The 25,194-nt window shown below is 51.9% G+C and overlaps 1 protein-coding gene across 3 annotated transcripts in view; it reads right to left on the bottom strand.

The window, feature by feature from the left end:
• CAMKK1 (calcium/calmodulin dependent protein kinase kinase 1) overlaps window positions 1–25,194 on the bottom strand; it is a 107,484-nt gene that overhangs the window by 33,756 nt on the left and 48,534 nt on the right. For all 3 annotated transcript variants that reach the window (XM_055796738.1, XM_027791087.2, XM_005240578.3), the window contains exons 3-9: window positions 21,019–21,066; window positions 19,237–19,290; window positions 11,910–11,961; window positions 11,276–11,409; window positions 10,642–10,678; window positions 8,257–8,278; window positions 6,291–6,379 (exon numbers count right to left, since the gene is read on the bottom strand). In XM_055796738.1, the coding sequence (XP_055652713.1) occupies window positions 6,291–6,379; window positions 8,257–8,278; window positions 10,642–10,678; window positions 11,276–11,409; window positions 11,910–11,961; window positions 19,237–19,290; window positions 21,019–21,066 (436 nt within the window). The remainder of the gene's footprint in view (window positions 1–6,290; window positions 6,380–8,256; window positions 8,279–10,641; window positions 10,679–11,275; window positions 11,410–11,909; window positions 11,962–19,236; window positions 19,291–21,018; window positions 21,067–25,194) is intronic.

Below are 25,194 nucleotides of genomic sequence, written 5' to 3'. Positions count from 1 at the left end.
CCCTTAGTGTCATTAGGCACAGTCACAGGAGGGAAATTAGGCATTTTCTACAGAGAACACAGGAAACCATGTTTTTTCTTCCTTTCAGCCACACTGATAGCAACTGTTTCAGCTTCTCCTGAGCCAGATAAAATACCGAGCTTGCAGCTCAACAGCAGAAGGGGCAGCTGCTGTGCTTCGTCTGGACTGTGCAAGTCAGCAGGGTTTTCCCCTGGGTCAAGCCTGTGTGCGCGTTCCGTGCCGTCTGCCCCGGGTAGCATCACAGCCAGGCTACCTGCTTACACACACCTCCCATCTGCTCACTCTTACTCTTAGGCTCTTACTAAATGTCCCAGTCCTAAAACCAGACTGGGATACCTGCCTGGCATATCCCTCCTGTCTTTTGATGCAGTGCACTTCTCCTTCACCACCTCTCCTGTGGCTCCCATGTCCATCTCCTGCCACTGGAGAGGAGTTTGAGGTACTGGTTTCCACTGTTCATCTGCCAAAACAAACTGGGATGACACCAAATTCACCATCACTCGAACCTATTTACCATGCAGTTATTAAACGTGAGTCACCACTGAGTCGATCCAGACGGAAATTTTACTGCCTTTAAGAAGTCAAACCTGTATTTGGGTATCACCCCATCCAGGATATCTGGAGTAAACCAGCAGAATATCTGCCTTTGCCCAGCAAAGTCCTTCATCCACCTTTGTCCTTCGTAGGCTTTGTCGCAGGGAGGGATATGCTAATGCCTGCAGCCGTTTCAGCCACATTTACTGTACAAAACAACTCTGAAACACAGTTGTGCCCCTAATTAACAAGGCTTGGGGGGCTCCAGGACTTTTTCTAACAGATGGTCGAAGGGGTGAAAGGACACTTGGCACAGACAAGCACTCTGCAGCCTCGGAAAGCTGCCTGCGAAGGTGTGACAGAGGTCTGTAAACCAGGGGTGGTGCAGAGTGGGCAGGATTGTTCCCAAGTCACTGCTGGCATCACCCGAGACCTGCAGGATCAACCTGAACCCCCAATGGGAACTGCTTCCCACAGCATAACAGGAGTAGGGAAGAGAGAGAGAGTTGGGAAGAGAGTTAGGAAGAGCAGGGGTAGCAGACATTGAGGATTTACACACAACTTCAAAAAGCAAACGAACAAACGAATGTAACAGTATCACAGGCTGTTAACTACAAAGACACAACCTTTGGCTGAGGAAATGTCTGGGCCACTGCTCCCAGGGTGCAGGGTGAGCGGCTGGGCACCCATCTGGCTGGCACTGCTCGTGGGTCCCACTGCCAGGCACCCTGGGCTGACCCTGGGGCATCACCACAGTCACCTCCCAGCTTCCAGGATTGACTCCTCCTGCGGCAGCTAAGTCCTTCGGTGACTCCTCGCTATCCACCACATCTACTTCTGCTGAGCATCACTGAGAAAGCAACGTTTGCCTTACTAGAAGGAAGACTGAACCTTAAATAACCCCGCATAAGCACTATGAGAGGGAAGTTACAAGTGGAAAGGGAGGTAATTGCACATATCCCCAGTTCAGAGACGCTTAAGCACATGCTTTAGTTAATGACACAAATAATCCAGCAGAACTTTTCCATCCAAAGTACTTAAGCATGTTCTGAAATTACCACTCCAGCGGTACTTCGAGCACAGAGACAACAGCCTGGCTCCCTGGTGCACACGTGCAATGCCCTCAGTACTGGGGAAATCTTGCCAGCGGGAGCAAAAACACTTTCCTTCATAGGGCCCATTTCATGAGGACGGGAATTAAAGTTTGCATGTGTGTAAATAACTCCTGACACAGTCAGCACAATAGAGCCCCCGGTCTGAGACAGGCACACAAACCCAGAGCATGTGAACCCGTGATACCACCACGCTTAAGCTCAAAATATTTTCCCAGCAGGTCGGGGGCCAGAGGAAGGGATGCTCTACCATGCGCAGACCTCCCCGGCTCTCACACCTTGAACCTGCCTCCGTTTCTTCACCGTTCAGTGAATGAGGTTGGGACTGTGCGTACTTCCCAGTATTAAATGTATGAAACCCAGAAGCCCAGCCAGAAGCAGCTGACCGTGCCACTGCCTGGATGGGGAGCTCTCAGCTGCCCCCAGGGCATCCCCCCCTGCCTAAGCAGGCTTCCCACCCGGCACAGGATCCTTCTGCTCTCCTCGCACCGAGCCCTGCCTTCCTCCAAATGCTTCTCCCCAGAGCCAGCCCTCCTGCAGGAGGTCCCCATCCCAGGCACGCATCATGGATAACCAGTCAAGTCCAGTCCCTACAGACAGACACACAGCGGCCATGGACCACAGGCCACCACTGGTAACCGAGGCCAGCCCGCGTGTCCCACCGGTAATCGAGGAGGCCAGCCCACGTGTCCCACCTGCTGGGCTCCTGCAGCCCTTCCCGGTCACTGCAGACCCTTTGCACCAAGGACAGCACGCTGGCCTGGATTAATGCCTTGCAGGCTCTGACAGGAATTGTTTGCAACTTCTAATTTAATAAAACCTACCCAGCAATGCTGCATTTGCTGCCGTGCTGACTGAGAGCTGCAACCATCTGCATGGTTATTGAGACTCCCAAATTGCATAACAATTATGTACGCTTACATTAAAATTACCTTGCAATCTCTAGATTGCCTGGCAACACTTTTCCTTCAGCATGCACAAACAGTGCGCTTTTCCTTTTAATTACATAATAATTGCCATGCATTTACCCAGCAGTTCCGAGAAGACCATTTTTAACTTTCATTTGCTAATAAAATAAGTGGTTACTCAATACCCCAAAATAAAGCATCCTATTGTTCCTCTTGCTGGGCATACTTGGGCATCCTATAGTTTATTGCCCAATTTCACTCCCTCTGCCTAGGACTACCCAAATTTTACTACTATTTTTTTTTTTAATGTTTTACTATCTTCTAAAGTCAAAGTTTTCTCCGAGCAGGAACTGTTATGCCAGCAGCATCCAGCGCAGCAGAGCTGGGATCTCCTCCCAGCTGAGGCATACAAATTCTGCTGTAATATGAATGCTAATGAGAAAATAAAAACCTGCAGTCTTCGCCCTTCAAACTGCTGAAAAACAGTCTCGAGCTTCCCCTTCATGTATGGATTTCCCACCAACTTCCAGGGGTGACCCGACTGATTTGGGCACTACCTGGAAGCTTCTGGACTGTCACAGACTTGCAAAGATTTTATTCCCAGCGACGGGTTTTAGCCAAAAAATGAGGTGATGCTGCATTCAATGCAGAGATGGACCAGGGTGCTGCAAACCACCTCCCTCTGCTTCAGCAGTGTGCTCAGAGACTTGTTCTCTGCTGAATCCAGATGAGTCTTCAACAAAAGCCTTATAGAAGCAAGGGGCTTGCTCTGGCTCCAAGGAGCTGCTGAGCTTGCAGGAGCCACCAGAGAGGGGCAAAATTAAGGCAGACGTGGCATGACAGCAGCACGAAACGTTACTTTTGAGTTTGATGTGCCTACACCTTGGCTTTTTGTAAGCACATTTGAAACAATTCCCTCGAGTTTGTGAAAGCTGCAGGTATTTATTTCCTAAGGTTGAAACAGCTGGAAACATCTCACCTTGGAGCGAGCAGGGAGGGTGACACAGCTCCATCTTGCACGTCTGACGTTTCACACTTTGCACTGCTCATTGACTGGGGATGACGATCCTCGTCCCTCCCTCTCCTGGCCACCCTGACTTCGGATCTGCCACCAAACCCGTGCGTTGGCACTGCCAAAGCCAGCCAGGTTTATAGAAGGTTGCCAAGCCCAAGATGCCCAGATAACCTAGATCCGTCCCGAGAACCCGGCGTAGCGCAGCTGCCTCTGCTGACAGCTCAGCACAGCCACAACCACAAGGACAATGCAGACAAGCTGCTGAAGGACAGGCAAGGATGGAAGAGAAGCCAAACCAGAGACCTACCTGCCCCGGCACCCCATCTCCTGCCAGGGGCAATAGCTTGGGGAAAAGCATCAAGCAGAAAGATGGGACACCCCTGGCAGCCACGCTCCCTGCTTCGGGGAGCTCAATGGCAAACTCTGCCCGTGTCCTCATATTTTGTTGTCCTTGATGGACTTTTCTTCTACAGATCCGTCTCCTCGCTTGGAGCCTGTTTGGTTCCGGCACCTCCTAGCTCCCTTAACACTGAATTTCACACGCTACATGAAAGGGTAATTCCTTCTGGTTTAAACTGGCTCCCTGATTATTTTTATTTGCAGTTCTTGTGTTTCTAGAGACAGAGCAGATTCCTTCCCTGTTCATCACTTCCCCGACACTGAGATTTTATAAGCCTCTGTCATATCACCCCTTCCCATGATAATTTTCAAATCTTAAGAGCTTTGGTCTTCTCTCTGCACAAAAGATGTTCCATCTCTGTACAGAAGATGTTCCAGGACCAGCCTGACCATCCTTCTCGGGCCTTTTCCAGCTCTAGAGGGCTCTTTCTAAGACAGGCTGAGCCGAGTCACACAAAACATTCAAGGTACTCCTTGCCTATACCTAGGAGCTCTTACAGATCCAAATAACTGGATTTCTGTTTTCTTGTCTGTTTCATTCCCCCTAATTCCCCAAATCTTGTTAGTTTTGTTGAACATCACCAGTGGGCTGGCATTTTCAAGAGAACTATTAGGAACCAAGCTCGAGTGAGAACAGCTGATTGAGAGCCCATCACGATGTACAGATTTTTAGTGTTTGTCCCCCTCATGCATTACCCTGCAGTCAGCAACATGGATTTTTATCTCCCATTTTACCATGCCATCACTTGCGATCACAGCATCTTCCTGCCAGCCTTCGCAGTTGGTTCTGACAACGACTATCCTGAATAACTAGATGTCATCACCCATCTCAATGACTATCCTGAATAACTAGATGTCATCACCCTTATTGTACTCTACCTTTTTCACATCATTTAGGAATATATTGAACAATCCAGGCCGCATTATGGATTCCTGTTTAACCACACCCGTGACTTTGCTCCATTGCGAAAGCTGGATTCCTACTTTCCTGATTGTCTAGCTATTAATCCACAAAAGGCCACCCAACCGAAGGGACTTATGAGCTACTGTTAATGAACCTAATCAAAAGCTGTTTGGTAATCAAAATACAATGTACTAACAGGATCACCTTATCTACACGTTTGTTGTCTTCTCTGGAAAATAGAGATAACAGATCTGTGAGGCAGGAGTTCCCTCTGCAAGAGCTCTATTGACTCTTCGTCCTCACATTCAGCTGCCCAGCCATGGTCGGTTCTTTAGTGCATCAGTGTGCAGAGACAGCAGTCAACGATGAGATGGCGAAACTCTAGGGAAGGCTGTCTACCAGGAGGACAGCAGAATTTGATTCTCCTCTACCAGGAGGACAACCTGCTGGCAAGGGTCAGAAGAGAAGCCCAGCCACAAAGCCAGCAGCACAAGGACTGCAGATCAGCAGCGAGCAAAATGCACCACCTGACGGCCAGACATCCCTCGCTGCGGAGAGCAGAAGCTTACATGGACACACCAGCTCTGCTAAGGGTCCACCAGGGCAAACGGCACCCAGTCCTCAATGCTCCACAGGGCTCACGCTCACAACATACCAGCACACAGACCGCTCTACCCTGTGGCTTCGGTTCAGGGACCCCTCCTCTTCTTCTACCCGTCATGCCAGCAGGACCACGTCAACTCCAGAGGGGCCAGAAAATTCCCTGCCATCATTTACAGACCCGTCAGGGCTTCCTTGTGCTCGTCAGGGCAGGTGCTCAGCAAAGCATCTGGCCTCAGTTGTGGCAGAAGACTTACCAGAATAAGGCGACAATGATCAAATGGGCTACGAAGAAGAGGAACCCCACTGCTGCAGTCTCCGGCCAGAGCCTGGGAACACACTGGAGCCCTGAGCCACGAGGAGTCACCCGTGACAGCGCAGAGGGTGCGGAGGACGGGCACCCTCCCTGTGCTGCTCCCCAGCTCTCCCCACAGCTGGCGCTGGCCCTGCTAAGCTAGAGACAGGGATTTGTCCCAGTTGGAGCCGACCGCTCGTGTCACTGCAAACACCCACTTGCTGGCTCTGCTATTGCCTTCAGGGACGCTCCTCGGCAAGAAGCAAGTGGAAGAGAAAAGGGAAGCTGCTGTTTTCCTAACATCCTTTCTGAGGAACACCTGCTCCCAGCATCTGTGACACTGCCTGGTTACAGCTAAGCCCAGTGGGGCCCCCGCCACCTGCAAAGCCCACCCCGTGCCATGAGGGGGGACCTGCTGGCTCAGCTGACAGCCCACCAGAGCCGAGAGGCTTCTCCCCAGCTGAGCAGGAGGCCAACGCACGCCAGTGCTGGGGGTACTCACAGTACTCGATGCCCAAGACGATGTCTCGGAAGTAGAGCCGAGCCTGCTCCTCACTGAAGGGCTGGTCACTCGGTACCTCCATGACAGGGCTGTAAGGAAGAAGGAGAGGGACTCAGCACCTTGCAGAATGGCAGCAACGCTCCTTGCTGGAGGAGTTTCATGTTCTCCATCACCACATCCCCAGCGTGAGGGCCAGGCTCCCGAGAGGTCCTGGGTGCTGTGACACAGGAGGGAGGCATAGCCATCCTTTCTGGACACGGTGACGCTGAGGTCAGTGAGCTTGGCTAGCACTGACAGGTGGCTTTGCGCAGTCCCTGAGCCAGCGTGAGCCACCCCTCATCACCATGATTAACTGCTTCTGTCTGCACAAAATCAGGCAAACGCTGAGAGCCCTAATGGGAAAAAATACAGAGAAAGAACCAAACTGGGTTTGGCCTTCAGTTTCTTGCTAAAGCTGCTCATGGCTGCGAACACCAGCATCACCAGCAGGTGCCCAGCAGCAGCAGGGACAGAGTGCCCATTGCTGTGCACTGGACATCATGCCTGCTGGGGCTCAGTCCTGAAGCAACATCAGCGTGCAGCTTGTCTAAACCAACGCAGAATCTAGAGATGAACCAGTGGCTTAAAGGTTGAGTGGGCATATTTCCAGTGCATTGTGCTAAACTGCTCGAAAACCTCTTTAACTGTTCAGGGTTCAGCCACCACTGGCACTCAGCCATTCAGCTGTGAACAGCCAAGGTTACCTGGTCGGCTTGTCCTCTCCTTTCTTTTGTATGCCGGCATTGCTGAGAGATGCAGTCTCCTCTAAAAGCTCCTCTTCTGCCTGTGCCTGCTGAAAGCTGAGGGCAAAGAGGATGCAGGAGCCACTCAGCACCTCCTGTTCCCCAGCGGATGAATGGCAGGAGCCAAGGACTTCACTGCGCTGGGGGTTAATCCTGCTTGTGCTCAGCAGCTTGACCTTGCATTTGGACATACGCCCACTGACTTGAGCTGGATTTCAATGATCGTTCCCAAGGCACTGTCCTTGCAAGCCAAACCCTGGCGGGGAACAGCCCTTTGCCAAAGCCAGGCTCTGTGGCCTCAGCACCCAGCAGCAAAGCCTTCCTGCAACACTTCTCCCTTGCTGCCCACTTGATTGATGACCTTCAGCTCCCGTTTGCATTTTTTCTGCCTCCCTCTTCAGGCACATCTCTCTGCGGCTGAAACCAGCCGGCAGGACTGACAGAGCCACTAATGGAGTCTAATTGCCTCCTGCTAGAGGCAGGCAGGCTGCGCTGCATGTTCCCTGGCCACAGCTGATGACAAGAGGGTGGGTTTTATTTTTCCCTCCCCCTCTCCTACAGGATAGTCATCAGCCTGGTCACCAGGGAGACTGGGGAGCCTCTCACCAACCTGTTGGAGCTGGCAGCCTGCAAGAGGCTTGCTGGTGCGGCCAGAGAGATAAATAAGCCCTTTGGGAATCTCCCCCATCCTGGGCACAGGTCTCCTGGCCGCGCTGTGACTCCGCAGAGGTGCAGAATCAGCACAGGTGTAGCAAAAAGCACTGAGGATTCTCCCACCACCTCATCACTTCTCCTGCTACAGAAAAATGTGCCAACAAACCAGCCTCCCACGATATGTTAGCGCTAGGGGCAAAACAAGGCAGCGGGTGGCAAGCGAACACTGATGCAACCCCGCACCCCTTCTGCCAGAGCTGTCACCCCAGCAGGGTAATGCTACCAAAACCTTTTCTTCCAGGCATGTGATGGGGAATTGGCACCAAGTTTGTTTTCTGGATCACAGCCTGGCACCCAGATGTGCCCTCCCGGCCCATCACTATTCACCACATCATTCTGGGCTGTACCAGCGCTGGATGCTGCTGCCTCCGCGCTTGCCCCACTGTACACATCAACCCTCCATTTCACCTAGGAAGCCGATGATGAACACACAAATTTTCAACACAAGGGATCCCAGGAGGGCTACTTACCCTTTCCTCAGGAGGTCAAACACTGCAAGAAAAGGAAATCACACCATAAATGAATCAGAAAAGGGGACCGGGCTTATCAATTTTGTAGCACCTACAAACCCACATATATTCCCACACCTGCAAAATCAATTTATCTCCACTCGCTTCTCTTCCCTCACCCATGACAAGGACACTAGAGGATGCAAAATGAAAATATTCATTTCTTCCAAGACAAATATCCCTACCTCCCGCCAGCTCCACGCAGAGAGGCAGCGGGTGCTTATTTATCAACCATATTTCTGCTGCTCCCGGTGTTCAGCCCTTGCTGCTTTGAGACCCATCTTATTCAGTACCTTCAGGGAGGGTGTTTGGCAGGATATTTCTGCTAAATGGCTGATAGCGAGCGAGATGCTGTAAGAACACACTGCTCCATTTCTGCTGTGTCAATCAGCAACGTAGCTACATGGCTGTCAGAGGTAAACGCTCCCGGGCAGGAGCAATTGGAGCAGATTTCTTGGTGTGAGTTGAGGTTTGTAAAGTACAGGAGGTTTTGTGTCTGATTAGGGGGTTAGTGGCAATGTGTTTTTCTGGTCCTGTCTGACCTGGTCTGCAAACAGGAGAAGGATCTGCCTCTGTCTAGCGGGAGAGCTCTTTCCTCATGAACTGCTAAGGGACTTCTTGCACCCCCCAAGAAATGCAAGCAAATCGCCCTCCCCAGAGCACCAGCAGCCCTGCTTACAGCTGTGCTGCTAGACCAGCTGAAGGTACCAACGCGCCAAGCCAGCCTGCACTGCCGCTCCTTGCTCTCCAGGCGGAAGAAGCTGCAGTTTGTGGCAGCGTTTCGTTACTCAACCACCCTGCGCCATTGCAGGTCGTTTGGTTTCCATCGGCACCTTCCACCCCCTGCTTCCTTCCCTGTGAGTGTGCAGCAGAGCTCACAGCAGTCCTTCACCCCAGCAGTGATTAGCAAAGAGCAAACGCCACTTTCTTTGGTTTTGCTTTGTAGCGGGGGCATTTTTCAAAGGAGAAAGGTGCAGTTCATCATCAGCTGGGTCAGCAGCAGGAGGAGGAAACCCACAGGCTCAGTCCTGAGCACCTACAGCATCCCCTTGCTGCCGAGGGAACTGCAAAGGCAGAAGCTTGGTTTGCCTGCGTCACTCTGCCAGACCCGCTCACGAGATCCCAGGCACAGCAAAGAGGTGATGGGGCATGGACAACCGGGATGCAGCCACTGCTTGCTGCCCAGTGCACCCTCCCCAAGGTCCCAGTGGGACCAGGAGACGTGCCACTTGCCCTGCTGCTGTCGCTGCCATTTCTGGACCCTTATCTTGTTCCACAGCAAGAACTTGGGTTTGGTTTTGTTGGGTTGGGGTTTTTTTTCTTTTTCTTTTCTGCAGCTTTGACTTCCTCATGCATTTATTTTCATTCAACAAAAAAGCTTCCTCCCTCACCTCTCCCCCTCCTCTCCATCCCCAGGGGTTCAGGCCTTTAATCATCAGCCCCAGCCACCCTCGGCACCGCACCTGCCCCTGCCTGGGCTGCCGCTTTACGATGCTGCCAGAATGCCCCTGCAGCTTCAGCAGAAAGGGAAAAAGTGGCCTTTCAAAGGCAAATAGCTTTGTTTGCTAAGCAGAGGCCCCTTGCACAGGCAGCTTCAAAAGCATCCCATAATTATTTCATGAGAAGCAGCCTTGGAGCCTATCTGACTGGGAAACAGATGTAACAGGGTCACACATCCCACTCCTCTGGGCCACCTCAGAGGGCACCTCAGTGCCTCCCTGGCCTGTCCCTCCAGGTTTTGCCTGACTGGGGGTCAGCCTGTGGCTGGCACCTCCAGGGCTGGGGGCAGAGGAAGACGGAATGGGTGGGAATCCCTCACCCGAGCCCCCCGCGGCAGGGTCTGGGTTCAGAGGCCAAAGGCAGCAGCGCTGCTCCCTTAGGAGCTCCCGAGGCTTGGCAGGCTGCTCCGTGTCTCCATAGGCATCAGAGGGGACACCCTGAGACGATGCTGCTTCCCAGAGTCTCTACCACTATCCACAGCCTACATAAGTCTGGAGAAACCAACCTCGCACCAGGAAGAGGAGAACCCATCCCTCACCCTTCCCTTCTCTCCTGGCCCCAGCACCGACACACACACAGGGGAGGGCAGAGCCGCCATCGTGTCTTTTTAGTGTCCCCATGGCAAGATGTGCACAGCTGTACTAAGACCCCCAGTTGCCTTACCCTACTGCAAGGGGCCCTTCCATCCCAGCTGCCTCTACAGGCATTTCACTTTTCAGAAAAAAAACAAGTCTGCTGAAGCTGGGACACGTTTCCTCCAGGCATCGACCCCGAGCCCCGGTACGTGTTACTTGCATCGCTAGGTCTAAGCCCAGATGGTTCTGTTCGTGTATACGAGTCACATACCCATGTACAAGTTGTCCTCTGCAGGATCGTCAAGGACCTGTAATGGATAACAGAGAGAAAAGGGGAAAGGAGAAAAAACAGCAGGAAAACAAAGAGATTTTAAATCAAGTAATATTTTACTGCTCCCTGTACACTGTGCTGAGCAGCAAAGCATTGAGGATGACTTAGGCTAATACTTCAAGGTTCCCAGAGAGAGGGGCTTTGAAGGGCACGGATTTTCCTGTCTCCAGGAAAATCTGGGCTTCTGCCTGTGTTTGGAGAAACAGCTTACTAATAAAGGTACTGCATGTCCTATTCTGACCTCAGGCAACAATGAGAACAGCACTGAAGTCTTGCACTAGTGCACCTTCCCAGGTTTGTCTACGCATGTTTCACTGCTCAAAGCTTGTTGCTGTTTCCATCGGCACAGCTAGCCGCCTTCTCCTGGGCACCAGCCCAAAGCCTAGGGTAAGCATGTCACTTTGTCACACGTAATCAGTACGATCTTGCTTGGATTCACCAGCCTAAATTTCTACATTTCTTAACTACTTTAAAACAATTTTGGCTGAAATAGGGGTGGCTGAAGAAAGAGCCTCTTGCTGCAATACAAATCCAACTTGTTTCAGTCTAGCTCGGGGTGGACGAAGCGGCTCACCTCTATCAGCTTAACAATGTTGACATGGTCCAGTTTCTTTAAGATGGCTATTTCCTGATAGACCCTGTCCAGCGGTGCCATGGGCTTTGGCTGCTCTCCGGAGGATGCTTTCGACCCTCTGGGAGGAGGACGACCTGCAAGCACGATAACAAGGTAATGAGATCTTCCCGAACAGCCGGAGGTATCTGCAGAGGGGGCAATGGCTGCTCACTCCTGCGTACCAGGTGCTGGTGAACTGAGATTTCCAAGCCCCATTCAGACCAGCTCCTCCCAGCCCAGTGGCCCAGCCACTGGGGCCAGGTGCTACCTGAGGGGGTAGAAGAGCCCCTGGGAGGAGGGGGTCCACCTTGCCTAACTTCCAGCACTTAATTAGGCTTCACAGATGGTAAACACGGAAGGGTCAGCACTTCAAAGAGACTCAGAAAATCAAAGCCAGGAACCTAATTACCAAGTTCGTTGGAGTTCCCTGCGGTTGTGCCCACCCTTTCACTATCCGCTGCATTTTAACCAGCCCCCAGCTACTTGGGCAGCTTACAAATGAGGCCAAGTTCTGCAGCCCTTGCAGACAACGTTTCTACAGAGATATTTGCCTGACCGAGGACAATGGGCAGACCTCTAAACGTGAGATACCCACGTGGAAATCCATACTGCTTCAAGAGCTTCTTTTTGGAGAGGACTTTCATAGCCTGAAAGGAGAAGAAAAAGCAGTGTTAAAACTGAACAAGAGCCAAAGTGCTCATTGCTGTGACCTGAGAGTATGCTGGGCATCAGGGGCTGGCTCAGGGCTGCTCCTCAACCTAGGGAAGAAGTCTCCTGGTCAGTGGTAGCCACAGCAGAGATACACGTTGATACAGGCTTTGCTAAAAGCACTGCTAACCATCTGTTTCATTCCTCTTTTCCCAGGAAAAAAATAAATGGGTTTGATTTATTTTAAATGAGACAAAGAAAAAGGAGCCCAAGTTCCGCATTTGGGGCAAGAGCTTGAGGGAAGAGGGGGGTTCCTCTAGCTGACCTTCATGTACCTGCTGCTGCGGCATGCCACAAGTCAGAGCCACTTCAAGGCTGCTCCACCTTACGTTTTGCTTTGCCAGAGGCTCTAGGAAGCAAAAAAGTTGGGATCTCACAGGCGTACAGCTAACACCCTCGCAGCTGACACCGCAGACCTGGAACAGGGTGAGGACACAGCCCTTCCACCAGCTCTGCGCCACCCAGGGAGGCTTTTTGTATTCCCTGAGACTATTTTTGCCCCATAAACCTCTTCCACGCTGCCAGAGCAATAGAGAGCACCCACAGTGTGACCCAGCACCATGCCCAAGACCATAAGCAAGCTGCTGAACACCTGTCCCTGCACCATCAGGAACGGCGAGGCCAGCCCCGTGCAGGAGCACGGCGAAGGTGCAGGGAGGGAAGCAGGATTTTACTGGTGGCTTCCCTCCCTTCTCATACCTGGTGGCACGCTGGGACCGCTGCGAACCCAGGCAGCTGAGGGGGTCAGGGTTATTTTTTCTGCCATGCAATTGGCATTAGCACAGTGGCAAAAGGCAAGCTGAATTTAATAAACTGTCTCTGCGCCTCCATCTGCTCGGTGCATTAATAACCCTTTGAGGGTCACTCAAACAGCCCTGAGTGGCCCAACAGATAAATACTTCATAAGAAACCAGCTCATGGGACAATTTGCTTAGAAAAATAGTCTATGCTCCCAGGAGATGGGATGGTCACTGGCTCCTTCCCCTAGAATAGGTAGTTACTCCTATTCATTAAGCATCCAAATCTGTAATTCATGCTGGAGTCACCCCTGTGACATATAATTAACCAAGGACTCCTGCAGGACACAGTCAAATGCCAAGGAATTTTGCATTAATACCATGGAGGCTGGCTCTCTGCACGCTACCTGTTTTTAATACATACACCAGGAACAGGTCACCAAAAACATTTCAGCAAGCTCCTTCCCAGGCTGTTTTTCCTGGAGGCAATGCCACCACACACCCCAGGATCCCCGCCTCCCGCCAGTGCTCCCGCTACAGCCAGGTTCACGGCTCGTTGACAAGATTGTTATTTTTGGTACTGATCCAGTGAAATCCTCTGGATTTGCACCCGTGTAATTGAGATGAGACACTGTAGTTCTCAATCCTGCCTGACAGCTCCCCAGCCAACTGTTGGAAACAACAATGTTGAGAGAGACGCAGAAGTGCTTATCTTTTGCTTAGCACAGTGCTGCGTCCAGTACAGCTAGCCAAATGATTCCTGGTCTGCTGAAAGAGGATCCAAGATGTGCACAACCACCTCCAAGGATGGCCAGGACCAAGCCTGGAGGACTTCCTACACTGCCTGCTTTTTTTCTATATATATAATGAAAATTTAAAGAGGGAAAAAAAAAAAATAATCAAAGGAATTGGTACACAGCACACCTATTTTTCTTTCAACCATCGCCAGCCCGGGAGGAGAAGGCTCCTCTTGCTCCCATCCCACCTTGAGTCCTCCCTGCCTCATGGCAACGAGCTTTAGAAGAAGAAAGAGATGCAACGTGCTGGCTCTGGGCAGGGGCTGGAGGCAGCAGCAAGGTTCGGAATGGAGCAATAGCAGAGACAAGAAAAGCTCTTGGGGGACAGAAACAGAGGGAACAAGAGCTGCTGCTGGCACCCGAACTCCTTGAAGGATGCTACAAGGGGTGACGGGGCGATGGGTGGCAGCTAGCGTATGGCAGGCAAGGTGGCTGTAAACCACCCCTCCTGCTGTGCCAGGAGCACCGGGATATGCCTGGAACGGCTTCAAAGCACCAGTATCTGCTGCTACACCAGCAGGGCTGGATCAGGAGAGAGGACCCGTCCCACCGCGCTTTCAAACGCAAACAGAGGATGAAGAGCAAATTTCAGCGCGCAACGGGCCACAGCCACTTAATTATCACAAGAGCAGAGGCAAGAGCAGACGGCGGCGAAGGCTGACGGCAATCCCAGCGCGAGCTGGCAGGACAAGGCTTCCTGGCGGAGTTGTACCTGTGCATAATGCGGGAGCAACACAGGGATGCTTCAGCAAACCTCTCCTTCCAGGCTCACTTGCATGAAAGAGCCAAAGACATTTGTACTCACAGGCAGAACTAATTAGCCAGATAATGCCTTTCTGATAAAGAACCAGCACAGAGCCAAGCCAGGGGATTTTCCCTTTGCGCTGGTAAGCCTTGCTTTGGCTTCCTCAGGAAAAAAGGGAGCCTACAGAAGATTTCCCCCACACAAGCCCCTGCACCCACCTTCCTTCCGACTATTCACGCATGGGCATGAGTCCTGACCCTTTCCTTTGAAAGGCAGCTGAAATCGTGCCCTTTTCTCTGAGGCATGTTTATTATCCAAGTTTACTTCTCTCCTAGCAACCTTGCAGCTGGAAACCACTGGGAAGCTGCCCAAGGGAAAGGAGATGCCAGGTTTACAGAGAGGAGGGATGCCCGGGACAGCAGCTTCCACAACAGCAGGACCTTGAACCTGCATCCTGCTGTTGGTAATGACAACAGCAAAACGGCCATTAGTTGTGGGAGGGAAGGGTGACAAAAATGGATGGAGCCAATGGAACTCATCCCTTGTCCTTCATGACGCTTTCACAGCACTTGGAATATCATTTTATTTGCCGACAGAGACTTGCGTTGCAAGGGCAGACCCTACCTGCAGCTCCCAGGGGAGTGGGATGTTGCACAGAGGATGCTACTAACCACCCACATCCTTGGCTAGTGAGTGATGGCACCCTGCAGGAATGCCAAGCAGACAGGAGGGCACTTCCAGCCCTTCCTCACCTGTCCTGTCCGACACCCCTCAGATGAAGCGGCTCAGGGGGAAGCTCTGCTGGGAGAGAGGAGTGCCACGCACTGCAAGAAAACCCTCAGCCAGCCAGGCTTAGCTGCAACGGCCCTAAAATCCTGCTCCTGCTTTCATCACCTTTTGTCCGCCCTTTGTCCTGGCGGCAGCAGAATGACATCGACAGGCTGCTCCCATCCACGCTGTGACACCACAGCAGGGATGCCTTCCCAGCGCAGCCGTGCCCACCTGCTGGAGGCTCCTGCTCTTATCCCAGTTGTCCCAGCTCCTCACAACCCCACTGTGGAGCAGCACGGGCTGCTAAAGGAAATCAGAGGCTGGTTCCTCGGTCCTTGCCACGCTGGAGCGTAGCTGGCAGTTCAGTAGCTGTTATGTGAACTGGGGGATGAGAAACACAGGAGCTGTGCCTTCCCTTCCCACCTGGAAGTTCTGGAAGACCAGGTGGGGCCTCCAGGGGCTAGGAAGTTCCAGGCTTGCTGCTGGCCACTTGCTCCTCAGCAGCAGCACTTTGCTCAGCCCTCTTTTCATAAATCTGGAAGGAATTTCTCCCCAGCATTCAGAGTTGGTAGAAAAAAGCCCTCCGTGCTCAGGTTGGTAGGTAAAAACAGGCAGAGAGCATAAGCACACAAATCTTGTTTCTTAGGAAACCAGATTAAAAAAAATTGGGGAAAAAAAAAAAAAAGACACACACTGACAACCTACAACACTATTGCTTTTGTCCAGAAGTAGCACAACAAATGTACATCATAACCACTTTTCTTCGCAAGCTGATTTAGAGATGGAAAATAGGAAGACGACATGACCTGAGGCATCACAGAATCAAATTCCATCAGCAATTGACTCCAAACCAGATCTCTGCCTGGGCACATTTGCCTTTGCTTTTTATTTGCTGCTTTTTCACAGAGCTTGGCTTTTCTTCTTTTTTTCCCTAGTCACTGTCAAAGGCACCTCCTGCAAACTGAGACACTGAAACCTTTCCAGCTGTAAAAGGCTCCTCAGCAGAGCCCCACAAACGCTGCTGTAACAGCTACACATGGCCAGCGGCAGCCAGGACTGAGCGCAGTGGCACGGACCTCTGTTCTGGGAGCCAGCTCCTCACCCTCACGGGATCTCCTCCTCGGAGGCAGCAGTGGGTCACATACTTGGTGCTGAAAGTTCAGTTTCCTAGGTCTAATACATTCCCTGCATCTGCTGATGCAAGTCAGCACCTTTCCGAGCCCTCCTCGCACTGCAGTTGTTCGCAGAAACGAAGGATAAAGCTCTTGGAAGCTCTCTCTCATCTTTAATGGAAGGTAAAAAACCACACAAAGTAAACACAAGGCATCTACATTTTTCTTCAATGTGGTGATCAGCTTTTTTTCCTTGAGAGTTTTTCCTAATTCTAGGTCAGATCCAAAACTCATTAAAGCCATAGAAATCTTTCCTTTTGTTTTGACAGGAGCTAGATTCAGTTCCTGGTACCTATAAACTCTTCCTTTCCAAAGAGAGCTAGCAAAGGGCCCCATGCCTCAGCAAGAATCAGGAGCCACACTCTGAATTATACTTCAAAATAAAAATTTTCCGCTTTCTTTAAAGTTTTGCTGCTTTTTATTGCAGCACGCTAGCTTAAAGAAAACAAAGCAGGCAGCAACACCCTGGCCTCATGCTAGAACCCTCCAGAGCTAAACTTGGGGGGGGAAATAAACACGCAGAAAAGACCCTCCCCGACTACCAGAATCTTCTACCAACTGCTGGTAACAGGCAGTTGCATTAGGCATCCTCCCTGGGGGGTCGGACCTCGGGGGTCTAAGACGACACAGCCTTGGAGAGGAGGGATCAGCAGAGCAGCAGGGAAGTTATCTCAGCGCTGGGAGGGCACGTGGGGACTTAAGCAATCACCAGACAGTTTTGCAATTAGCTACTATTTCTCTGAAGTTTTAAAAGGTCTGCCAGCTCCTGGGCTGCTTTAACATCTCGGAAAAGTGGAGGTGTCTCCACCATGCCCCCTCCTCTCCTCCATGCTGACACCCACCGCGCCGATGCTCTGGCTCTGGTGCCATCTCTCCCCGCGGTAGCGTTCCACACACCTCCCAGGATCCCAGGCTCAATCCCCTCCCCAAAAGGAGGATGAGGGCAAACCAAGGATCACGTCCCCTGCAACACTGGTGGTGGTAAGGGGGTCTGCACGCCCCATCCCTCTTCAGGTAGCGAGGCTGAAACACTGCCCAGGCACGGGAGCCGCTTGCAGGCTGCAGTAGCTTTAAAGTGTTTGCTAAGATTAGAAAAAGAAATGGAGATTAAGTGGGGATTAACTAACACACACCAGGCTAACCTGGACACGGGCTTTCACTTTTGGCTTTGATTTGACCAGCTAAACCTACATCCATGGTGTTAATCCACATCCAAAACGTGGACAAGAACGCAGCAGGCAATGCTAACTGAAACCCAGCTCTCTCGGGCCGAGCTGTGACAACCGCCCTGGGCATCCCCCGGCACCGTGTCAGGATTCCCACAGCAAAAAAGCAGCGCCAAAAGGTAAAAAAAAAAAAAATTAATGTATTTTTGAATGCAAAAATATTTTCAGCTGGAAATAAATGTGATGCAATGCATTCCCATCGTGTGTCCCTGGTGCTGGCACTGCCCACACGGGTGGGACAGGAGGGTCAGGGAAGCATCATTGCGCCCTGTGGAGCAAACCCAGCCTGCAGGGCACGGGAGGGAGGATTCGAAGGGCAGCAGGGCAAGGGAGCATTGGAAACAGCAGCCGCGCTGGGGTGGTGGGTGAGTCAGCTTGGAAAGGACGGGAGATGGAAAGACTTGTGGTTCCTTTGCTTGGCCAGCTCCAGGGCATTGCATCCAGATTTTTGTCTCATCTCTTCCATCCTTCATTTCAAGACATTTCTCCTGCAATTTCATGGCTGCTGGAAGCATGGGAGGGCTAACGAGTACTAACAGGCATACAGTTCCCACCCGACGCCTCCAACCCCGTATAGTGCTTGTAAATCCAAGGGTAATGGAGGACAGGCTGGCTGGGGAGCAGCGGGGAACCAACATGTTCGACACCCCCACAGCTCATTCTTATTCCCCTTTGTACCAAGCCCAACAGCTGCGTGCACTGGCACAGGGAGCAGCACACAAGTCTGCCTGGGTGCCCCGATGGCCCCACTGACACCCACATGAGGCCACACACACGGTGGCAGTGAAGGCAGGACCGCTCTCACCAAGGGCAGCGGAGCAGCAGCTGAAGCACAGGGCTGGACTGGGTGGGCTGAGTCGAGGGCAGCCGGGGTTCAGGTTCAACAGCGCTGCAACCACCCAGCTCTGCTCACCAGATTCCTGCCCTGGGATCCACCAGAACCTGCTGAAAGTTGTTTTTACAAGCCTCAGGCACAGCCACACACAGCAAGGCAGTTTTCCTTTTGCCAGCCGACCAGCTGCTGCTCTCAGCCTGAGCGAAACCATTGGGCAAGCTCCAAGCTCAGGGACACGGGCACACCTGCAGACAGATTTTGCAGGAATTCTGGCTGGGATGGTTAGGATTTACCTGCCTCTGAAAGGGGAGGAAGAGAGAAGGAGCCTTCAGTGTCAGCAGCCTTTTTGAATCTGAAACCTTCCAACTCTGGCTTCAGCTCAGCAAAGGATTTAAAAGCTGAGGTTTGCCTTCTGCCCTGCACCCTGACAGCGAGGTCCCGTTTGGTGCAGAGGGAGGCATCCTGCCAGGGGGTAAGATGCAGGGGAGCCAGGCACTGCCCAGCATCTTTCTGATAGATGCCCCCTTTTCCTTACAAAACATGCCTGCTCGTACCAGGCCAATCTTCCCATGCAAGGGCAGGTGCTAAATACCACCACCCACACGCCTCTACTTTCAGGTGACCTGCTTCATAGCTGGAAAATGTCAAGACAAATCAGCAAGACGCTTCTGCAGCCTGCCTCCCAGATCCCCGCCTGCTGGATAAGGCAGCCCACCTGACTCCCCTCCTGTTCGGGGCTGCACGCCAGCAGGCATGCAGGCAGCAGCTCCATGCCCAGCAGGGAGATTTGGTTCCTTGCATGCCACCCAAATCAGAAATGCATGTGCTAAAAGCAGCCAGGCAGAGGGGACCTGGTGCTCAGAAGGGAGGGGGGGCAAAGGGAGATGAGGAGCAGCAGCAGCAGTGAGGAGCGGAGGAGAGGGACACTTACGTAATACTTGTCATCGTTCTCATTGTAGGCCAGTTTCACAACACCATAGGAACCCTAAAAATAAACACAAATTGCACAGTCAGTTCAGCAGCTTCATCTCATCTCCTTGCTGCAGGCTGGCACACTGAGGCCTTACACAGGGAGGGGGAGGGAAAAAAACCCCAACAAAACAACCCCCCCCCCCCCCCAAAAAAAAAAAAAAAAAATAAATCTTCGAGGCCCCAGGCTGTGCCTTCCCCCTGAGCAAAGCCTGCAGTGATGTGACCCCAAAGTGAGGTCGCACATTTTGGCAGCTCTGTTGGAGCCACGGGGTGCTTGAGGATTAAGAGAGTCTGGAGGAGCTGAGCATTAGCCCTGAGCCAAAGCCACCATGTCTGTCTTAAACGTGAGCGGGGAGCAGAGAACAATTTTCAAGCACACTTTCTTTGTGCAAGTTTCAAAACTCTGCATGAACACCTTTCCTGCACTTCTGCACAAGACCATTTTCAGCACAAACCCTCTCCATCTCCCGATAGCATACAGGACCTCAGTGCAGACCCACTGCCTGCTTTCCCAGGGATGCAGACCTGAATTGCTGCTGTACTCACAGCTCCAGTGACAGCCTGAAGCCAAACTCCATCCAAATCCCTATTTTCCCCACAGTTCTGTGTTAACATGATACATTTTATGCAAGCAAGACACGACACCATGGCTAGGTACCATCCCCGACAGATGCCTGCTGAATAAATGAGTGGGATGAACACTAGAGCCTTCAAAACATTTCTCTTGACTTCCCTGAGAGCTGGAAAGAGGGTCCTGGTCTCAAAGGAGACTGACCAGCCACCTGGCTGATCCAGAAGCACAGCAGGTCCAGCAGACCCTCTACCAGCCTCAGGGTGCCTACGTGCTCGCTGTGACCGGCAGGGAAGGAGAAGGCAGGGGCAAACCCACTAGAGAGAAGGCTTCACGCTCTCCTTAAACCTACTTAAGCCAATGTCAAAGCCATGAGTGGGTCTGAAGCGGTGGGTGGCTTTCAGATGACATCTGCTGTACCACCGGTGGTGGTGTCTCCAGCCTTGCACGCTGCCCAGCAGCCAAGCACAAGCAGCAAGGGTGCCTCCTCCCACGGCCTCTCGCTCTGGAGAGGACTTTGGGCTAACAAATTTTGCAGTGCAGGTCTCTGCAGCTCAGGCTGCAGTCCCTCCTGGCTGCCATGTTCTGACTGCAAAGGTAGGTGCAGCTTCCAGGCAGCACCGTGGACCCATCTGCAGTGGTGGCAGACGGCCAAGCGGGCAGGTGTCTGAACCGCTCACCAGCCCAGAACTCTAAATAACTTTGGAAGAATCTCTTCTGAATCATTCTGCAGCTTTTAAATGCTGACTGGAATTAAACCAGCATTTCATTCACGGACCTAAAAACTTAAAGTAGTGCTGATGGGGATCAAACACCTGCCCTGGTCTTTTTTTTTTTTTTTGGTTTTCTTTCCTTGTTGGGTTGTATTAATGCAGCAAAGGCTCTCGGTGTTACATTTGGCAAGCAAACACCCTGGAAGGGAGCCAGCATCACCACCTTCAGAGGAAAGGAAAAGAAATTTAGAATTCAGGGGAAGTAGCTCCACTTTGACCTTGAACAAAACTTTCTCAAACTAATAAGGAAAAAAATCTCGAACAAAAAACAACCCCAAAACAAACAACAGTTACAAGGAGTCTTGGCCAGTAAGATCTCCTGGGCTGGCACAGTCTTTCCACCTGTCCTCGTGTGCATGCATTCTGCTCGTGCCAAACCCAGGCTCCAGGAACCTACCTTGCCTATTTCGCTCTGCAGCTTGTACTGGTTTAATTGCACGCAGTCCTGTGGATCAAAAGGAGAACATAATTAGAGTATTGGTTTAAAGAAATGACTGAGTTTGAATTAATATCAAGTAGAGGCAGAGTGCTGAATAATGAAAGACTAAATCTTATTTAAACTGGTATGTTACACAATAAGCACTGCTTGCTGGTTTTGGTGGGGTTTTTTTTGACAGCTCAGCACAAAGCAGTTCGGGCTGAATTCTGACTCCGGTGAGCTGGTCCCTCCAGCCTGAATCCCCGGCATCGCTCCAGATTCAGCCCCGTGACCCTGCCAGCAGCCTCTGGGCTCTCTGCATTAACCGTCTATACTGAACTGTGCTCAGCACCAAGCAGAGAAAGAGCCGCCCCCAGCTCCCCAAGGCTCCCACCCCCCCAGGGTCACAGCACGAGCCCCTGCCCTTCCCAGCACCCTGGCAAAGCCAGGGACCCCCTGCGGGCCGTGCACGGCTGTGGCTGCACCCTGAGGAGCCTTCACCTGGATCCAGCCATGCTGCTTCGCTGTGCAACACAAACAGTAATGGATTCCCTTTAGGCTGATACGGTATTTGCTAAAATAACTTACCCCTAGGCAGGTCTGATCTCTGTTTGCAAGCTCTCCCTAGCACTGAAATCCCAAGGAATGGGAAGGTGGTGGATGCAGACCCCCAGCAAGCTGTGACGAGGGTGCAACGATGGGGTGCTGAGTTACTCCATGGACCAAGAGTGCTGCAGGGAGTGATGCTGGCCCCAGGCAGTGACCGCTGGAAAGCGAGGTGGAACAGAAGAGCCAGGCAGTCGCCTGATGTTAAAGCCACCCTCCTTCAGTGCTGTACCACCTAAAGGAAAACACTGCCACAGCAGCAGCAAAACCTCCACGTCTCCATTCCCCTTGGAGCTGAGCCCTCTGCCCTCCGCCACCACAAGAAGCCAATCCCGGACGCCGCAGGAGCACGGGGGGCTGCAGGCGATGGGCACAGGGGGAGCAGCCTGCACTGCCTGCACCGAGCTCTCCCTGCGGCTACCAGGGGGGGACCTGCTGGTGGCCACCGCCATGGGGGCTGCGGGAGGGCAGCACCCACCTGGCTGCAGCACAGAGCTCCTGGCAAAGCATCAAGGGCACTCCTGCGGAGAACTCTGCGGCGCTGGCAGCAGGAGCGTGGGATGCACGTGGTCCTGGCTAAATGCACAGCACTCAACTGCATTGCAGGGGAGGGGAGAGCCCCAGACTCAGGGGGGTGAGGCAAGGGGGGAGCTCCCAACCACAGCACATGGTATGGGCTGAGCCTTCGATGGGACCCCCTTCCCCACCCAGCAGTTTTGAACACAGTATTTCTCCTCCAGGGCTGCCAAGCACTAAAGCAAGCTGGACATTTGCTTCCAGCCTCTGCACCGGGCACTCCTTTGGGAACAAAGCTGATATAAAAATTCGCAGACAGGTAGATTAGCCTTCCCATAAACCTCAAAATAGCCCTGAAATCTACAGAAGCAGCACCGGGACAGCAAAGTGGTGCCGGACACCTTCCATCCGTTTGTAAGAACTGGGGGTGTCACAGCCCTGGTGCCATGCAGCATCCCCACGGAAAGCAATGCTCCCACCCCCCTCACAGGACGCATTAGAGCACTGATGGGGTAGATGATAATTTTGACTTTTCACCATCACCAACAGAAAACACTCCTAAGTCCAGTGATGGTCACAGTGAAGGAGAATAAAGGAACAGGGAACTGATGACTTTTTAAGCTTGCAAGCAATGGCTTGTCAGGAATACAAGGAATGACTTAAATCTTACATCTTTTTTCCAGTGAAAGAAGGTTTTTTTCCACCACCCTAACAGGGAAGACAAGCCAATTGTGAGTAATGGAGCCACAGCAGTGTTTTAACTGCTGCTAGCAAACCACATATCTTTCCAAAAATCAAAAAGCAATCCATCAGAACTGGAAGCAACAAGAAAGGAGAGAGCATGACCCTGCAAAAGCCAAGATGTAAAGCCCAAGGCCACTGAAATACATGGAAAAGAAAAATCCCATTGAATTTTGTAGAAAGGACTCCCCTCCCCAAAGGAGGGTGGGCAGCAAGCAGGAACCCCGGGTACAGACACATGGAGGATGGATTCCCTTGCAAGCACTGCGCCAGCAGATCCACCCCCCAGCGTGATGCTGTGCTTTGCACGGTGGTGACTCTCACCAGCTATGCAGGAGCAGCTTTCTGTTGTGGTGTCCTGCCCGGTGTTCCCCTGTGCTCAGCTTCGCCTTGTGCTGTGCAAAACGGCAGAGATGGGGAAATGCTCACCAGAGCGGCTGAGACAGGTGGCAAAAGTGACCACCCCTCTGAGCCAGCCTCCAGCCACCTTGGTACCTCCTGCTCTTCACACCAGCAAGCTTGCCATAACAGGACCTGGTCACCAGGCCTCCTCCCCCAAGCAGGGATTACTCACACAAGTAAATACAGCCTTCTACACATAGCTACAGATGCTCTGGTCTGGACTCAGTACCTTGTTTCAAGCCAAGGTGGCAACTCCAAAGCATCACATTTGCCACGGCTTCTTGCCAGCACAGTGTCGAGGAAGCCTCAGCAGCACTTTTTCCCTCTTTCCTGAAGGAGCAGAGTCCTTTGTGCGGGATGTAGCTCATCCAGCTGGGCAAACCCCTTTACAAAGCATTTAGTGCAGCTGAGGAGGGACCATGCCTTGTCCGTGTCCGAGGCACCAATGCCTTTGACCCCGACCATCACCTTCCCACCACCCCTCTCACCTCTGGTTCGAAATTACTGCTCTTATCCCACCCCGGATCCGATCACCTGAAGCATCCCTCTGGTCTTCACTGCTGCTGAATGGAGCTTGTGAGCGACGCCAAGACACCCGCCTTTGGGGGATGGTTTTTTGAAAGGGAGGGATAAATACTGGGATGGGAACACCCAGAGAGGGTCCGAGGGAAAGGCGGTGACAGGGTCTGCAGCACAGCCTCCCAGAGTCTACACTCGCTGTCACCACATCCCTACCTGGTCCGTGCCTCCATTGCTCTCCACTCAGGTAATTAATTACTGGTGAGAAGCACTCTCAGCTTCTGCGGTGCTTTGAGCACTTGAGCCCAATGCCCCAAAAATCAAAGCAGGTTATAGGTGCTTTCTGCCTTTGTCTCTCCTTGCAGAAAGCCCATAATTCCCAGCTGAAGCGACTCCCGCCACACGTTGCTGCAGCCGGTCAGGGCTGTTATTATGTTATTTGGTTCTCCTGCAGGAAGCAGGATAATTGTACTGTTCCTTTATCGGAGAAAAACACCTACCTCTGGGCCAAGTGTTGCTTAAAGATAACATTGCACGATCTTCTTGATTTCATCACGTCAATGCATTTGCAACTGCTGATAAATACGAACAGAGCAAGAACCTTAATGAGAACCTTTAATGAAAAGCTATCAGCAAATGTGACCGGTGTGCCTGTCCAAGCGTGCAATAATTGTTCTGCCTCAAAAAAACCAAGATGCCCCATTTGTTACCAAGTCCAAGGTACTACTGAAGAGAGGGGGAAATCAACGCCACAGAAAACAAAAATGGATCCAAAAATTCATAAAGCACACTGAAGTCCAGAGCCCAGGCTCAATTCCATAAACCCACTGCTCCCATCACTGGGTGACAGCAACCCCGAGACATCGAGAACTGAGCCTCTGCGGTCCAAGGGGACACAGGAATGGGAAGGAAGAGCCAGAACTGGTTTTCAAAGACAGACATTTCTGAAAACAATCAGACTACATATGTACATGCATATATAATGGAGAATTTTGCCCCCTAAAAGAAGCCAAATTCACCAATCTGAAAAGAATTATATGTTTCAACAATTCAGAGATATTTAAAGAGAGGCACAGGAAAGAAAACTGGGAACTAAAAGCCAGTAATGGAGACTACACTGGTTGCAACTCATCCTGTCTGGAAGAGGAAGTGAAAGCAGTTCTAAACCCAGACAAAATTAAAATAAAAACCAGAAAAAGGGGCATTAGGGGCAGCAATGAATGCAAATTAGAAAACAGTTCAGGGACAGAGAAGGACACACAGGAAGCCCAGAGCTCACGGAGGTATGAAAAATAAACAGATTTTTAAACATCATCCAGAAACAGATGCAAAACAGAAAGTGCAGCACCACGAGTGGCTGCTGCAAGGAGC

Source organism: Falco peregrinus, chromosome 2 (genome assembly GCF_023634155.1).
Source record: "Falco peregrinus isolate bFalPer1 chromosome 2, bFalPer1.pri, whole genome shotgun sequence".
In the NCBI taxonomy this organism is placed as follows: Eukaryota; Metazoa; Chordata; class Aves; order Falconiformes; family Falconidae; genus Falco; species Falco peregrinus.
Note: the sequence above shows the minus strand (reverse complement) of the source record. Positions and strands in the feature narration are given on the sequence as shown.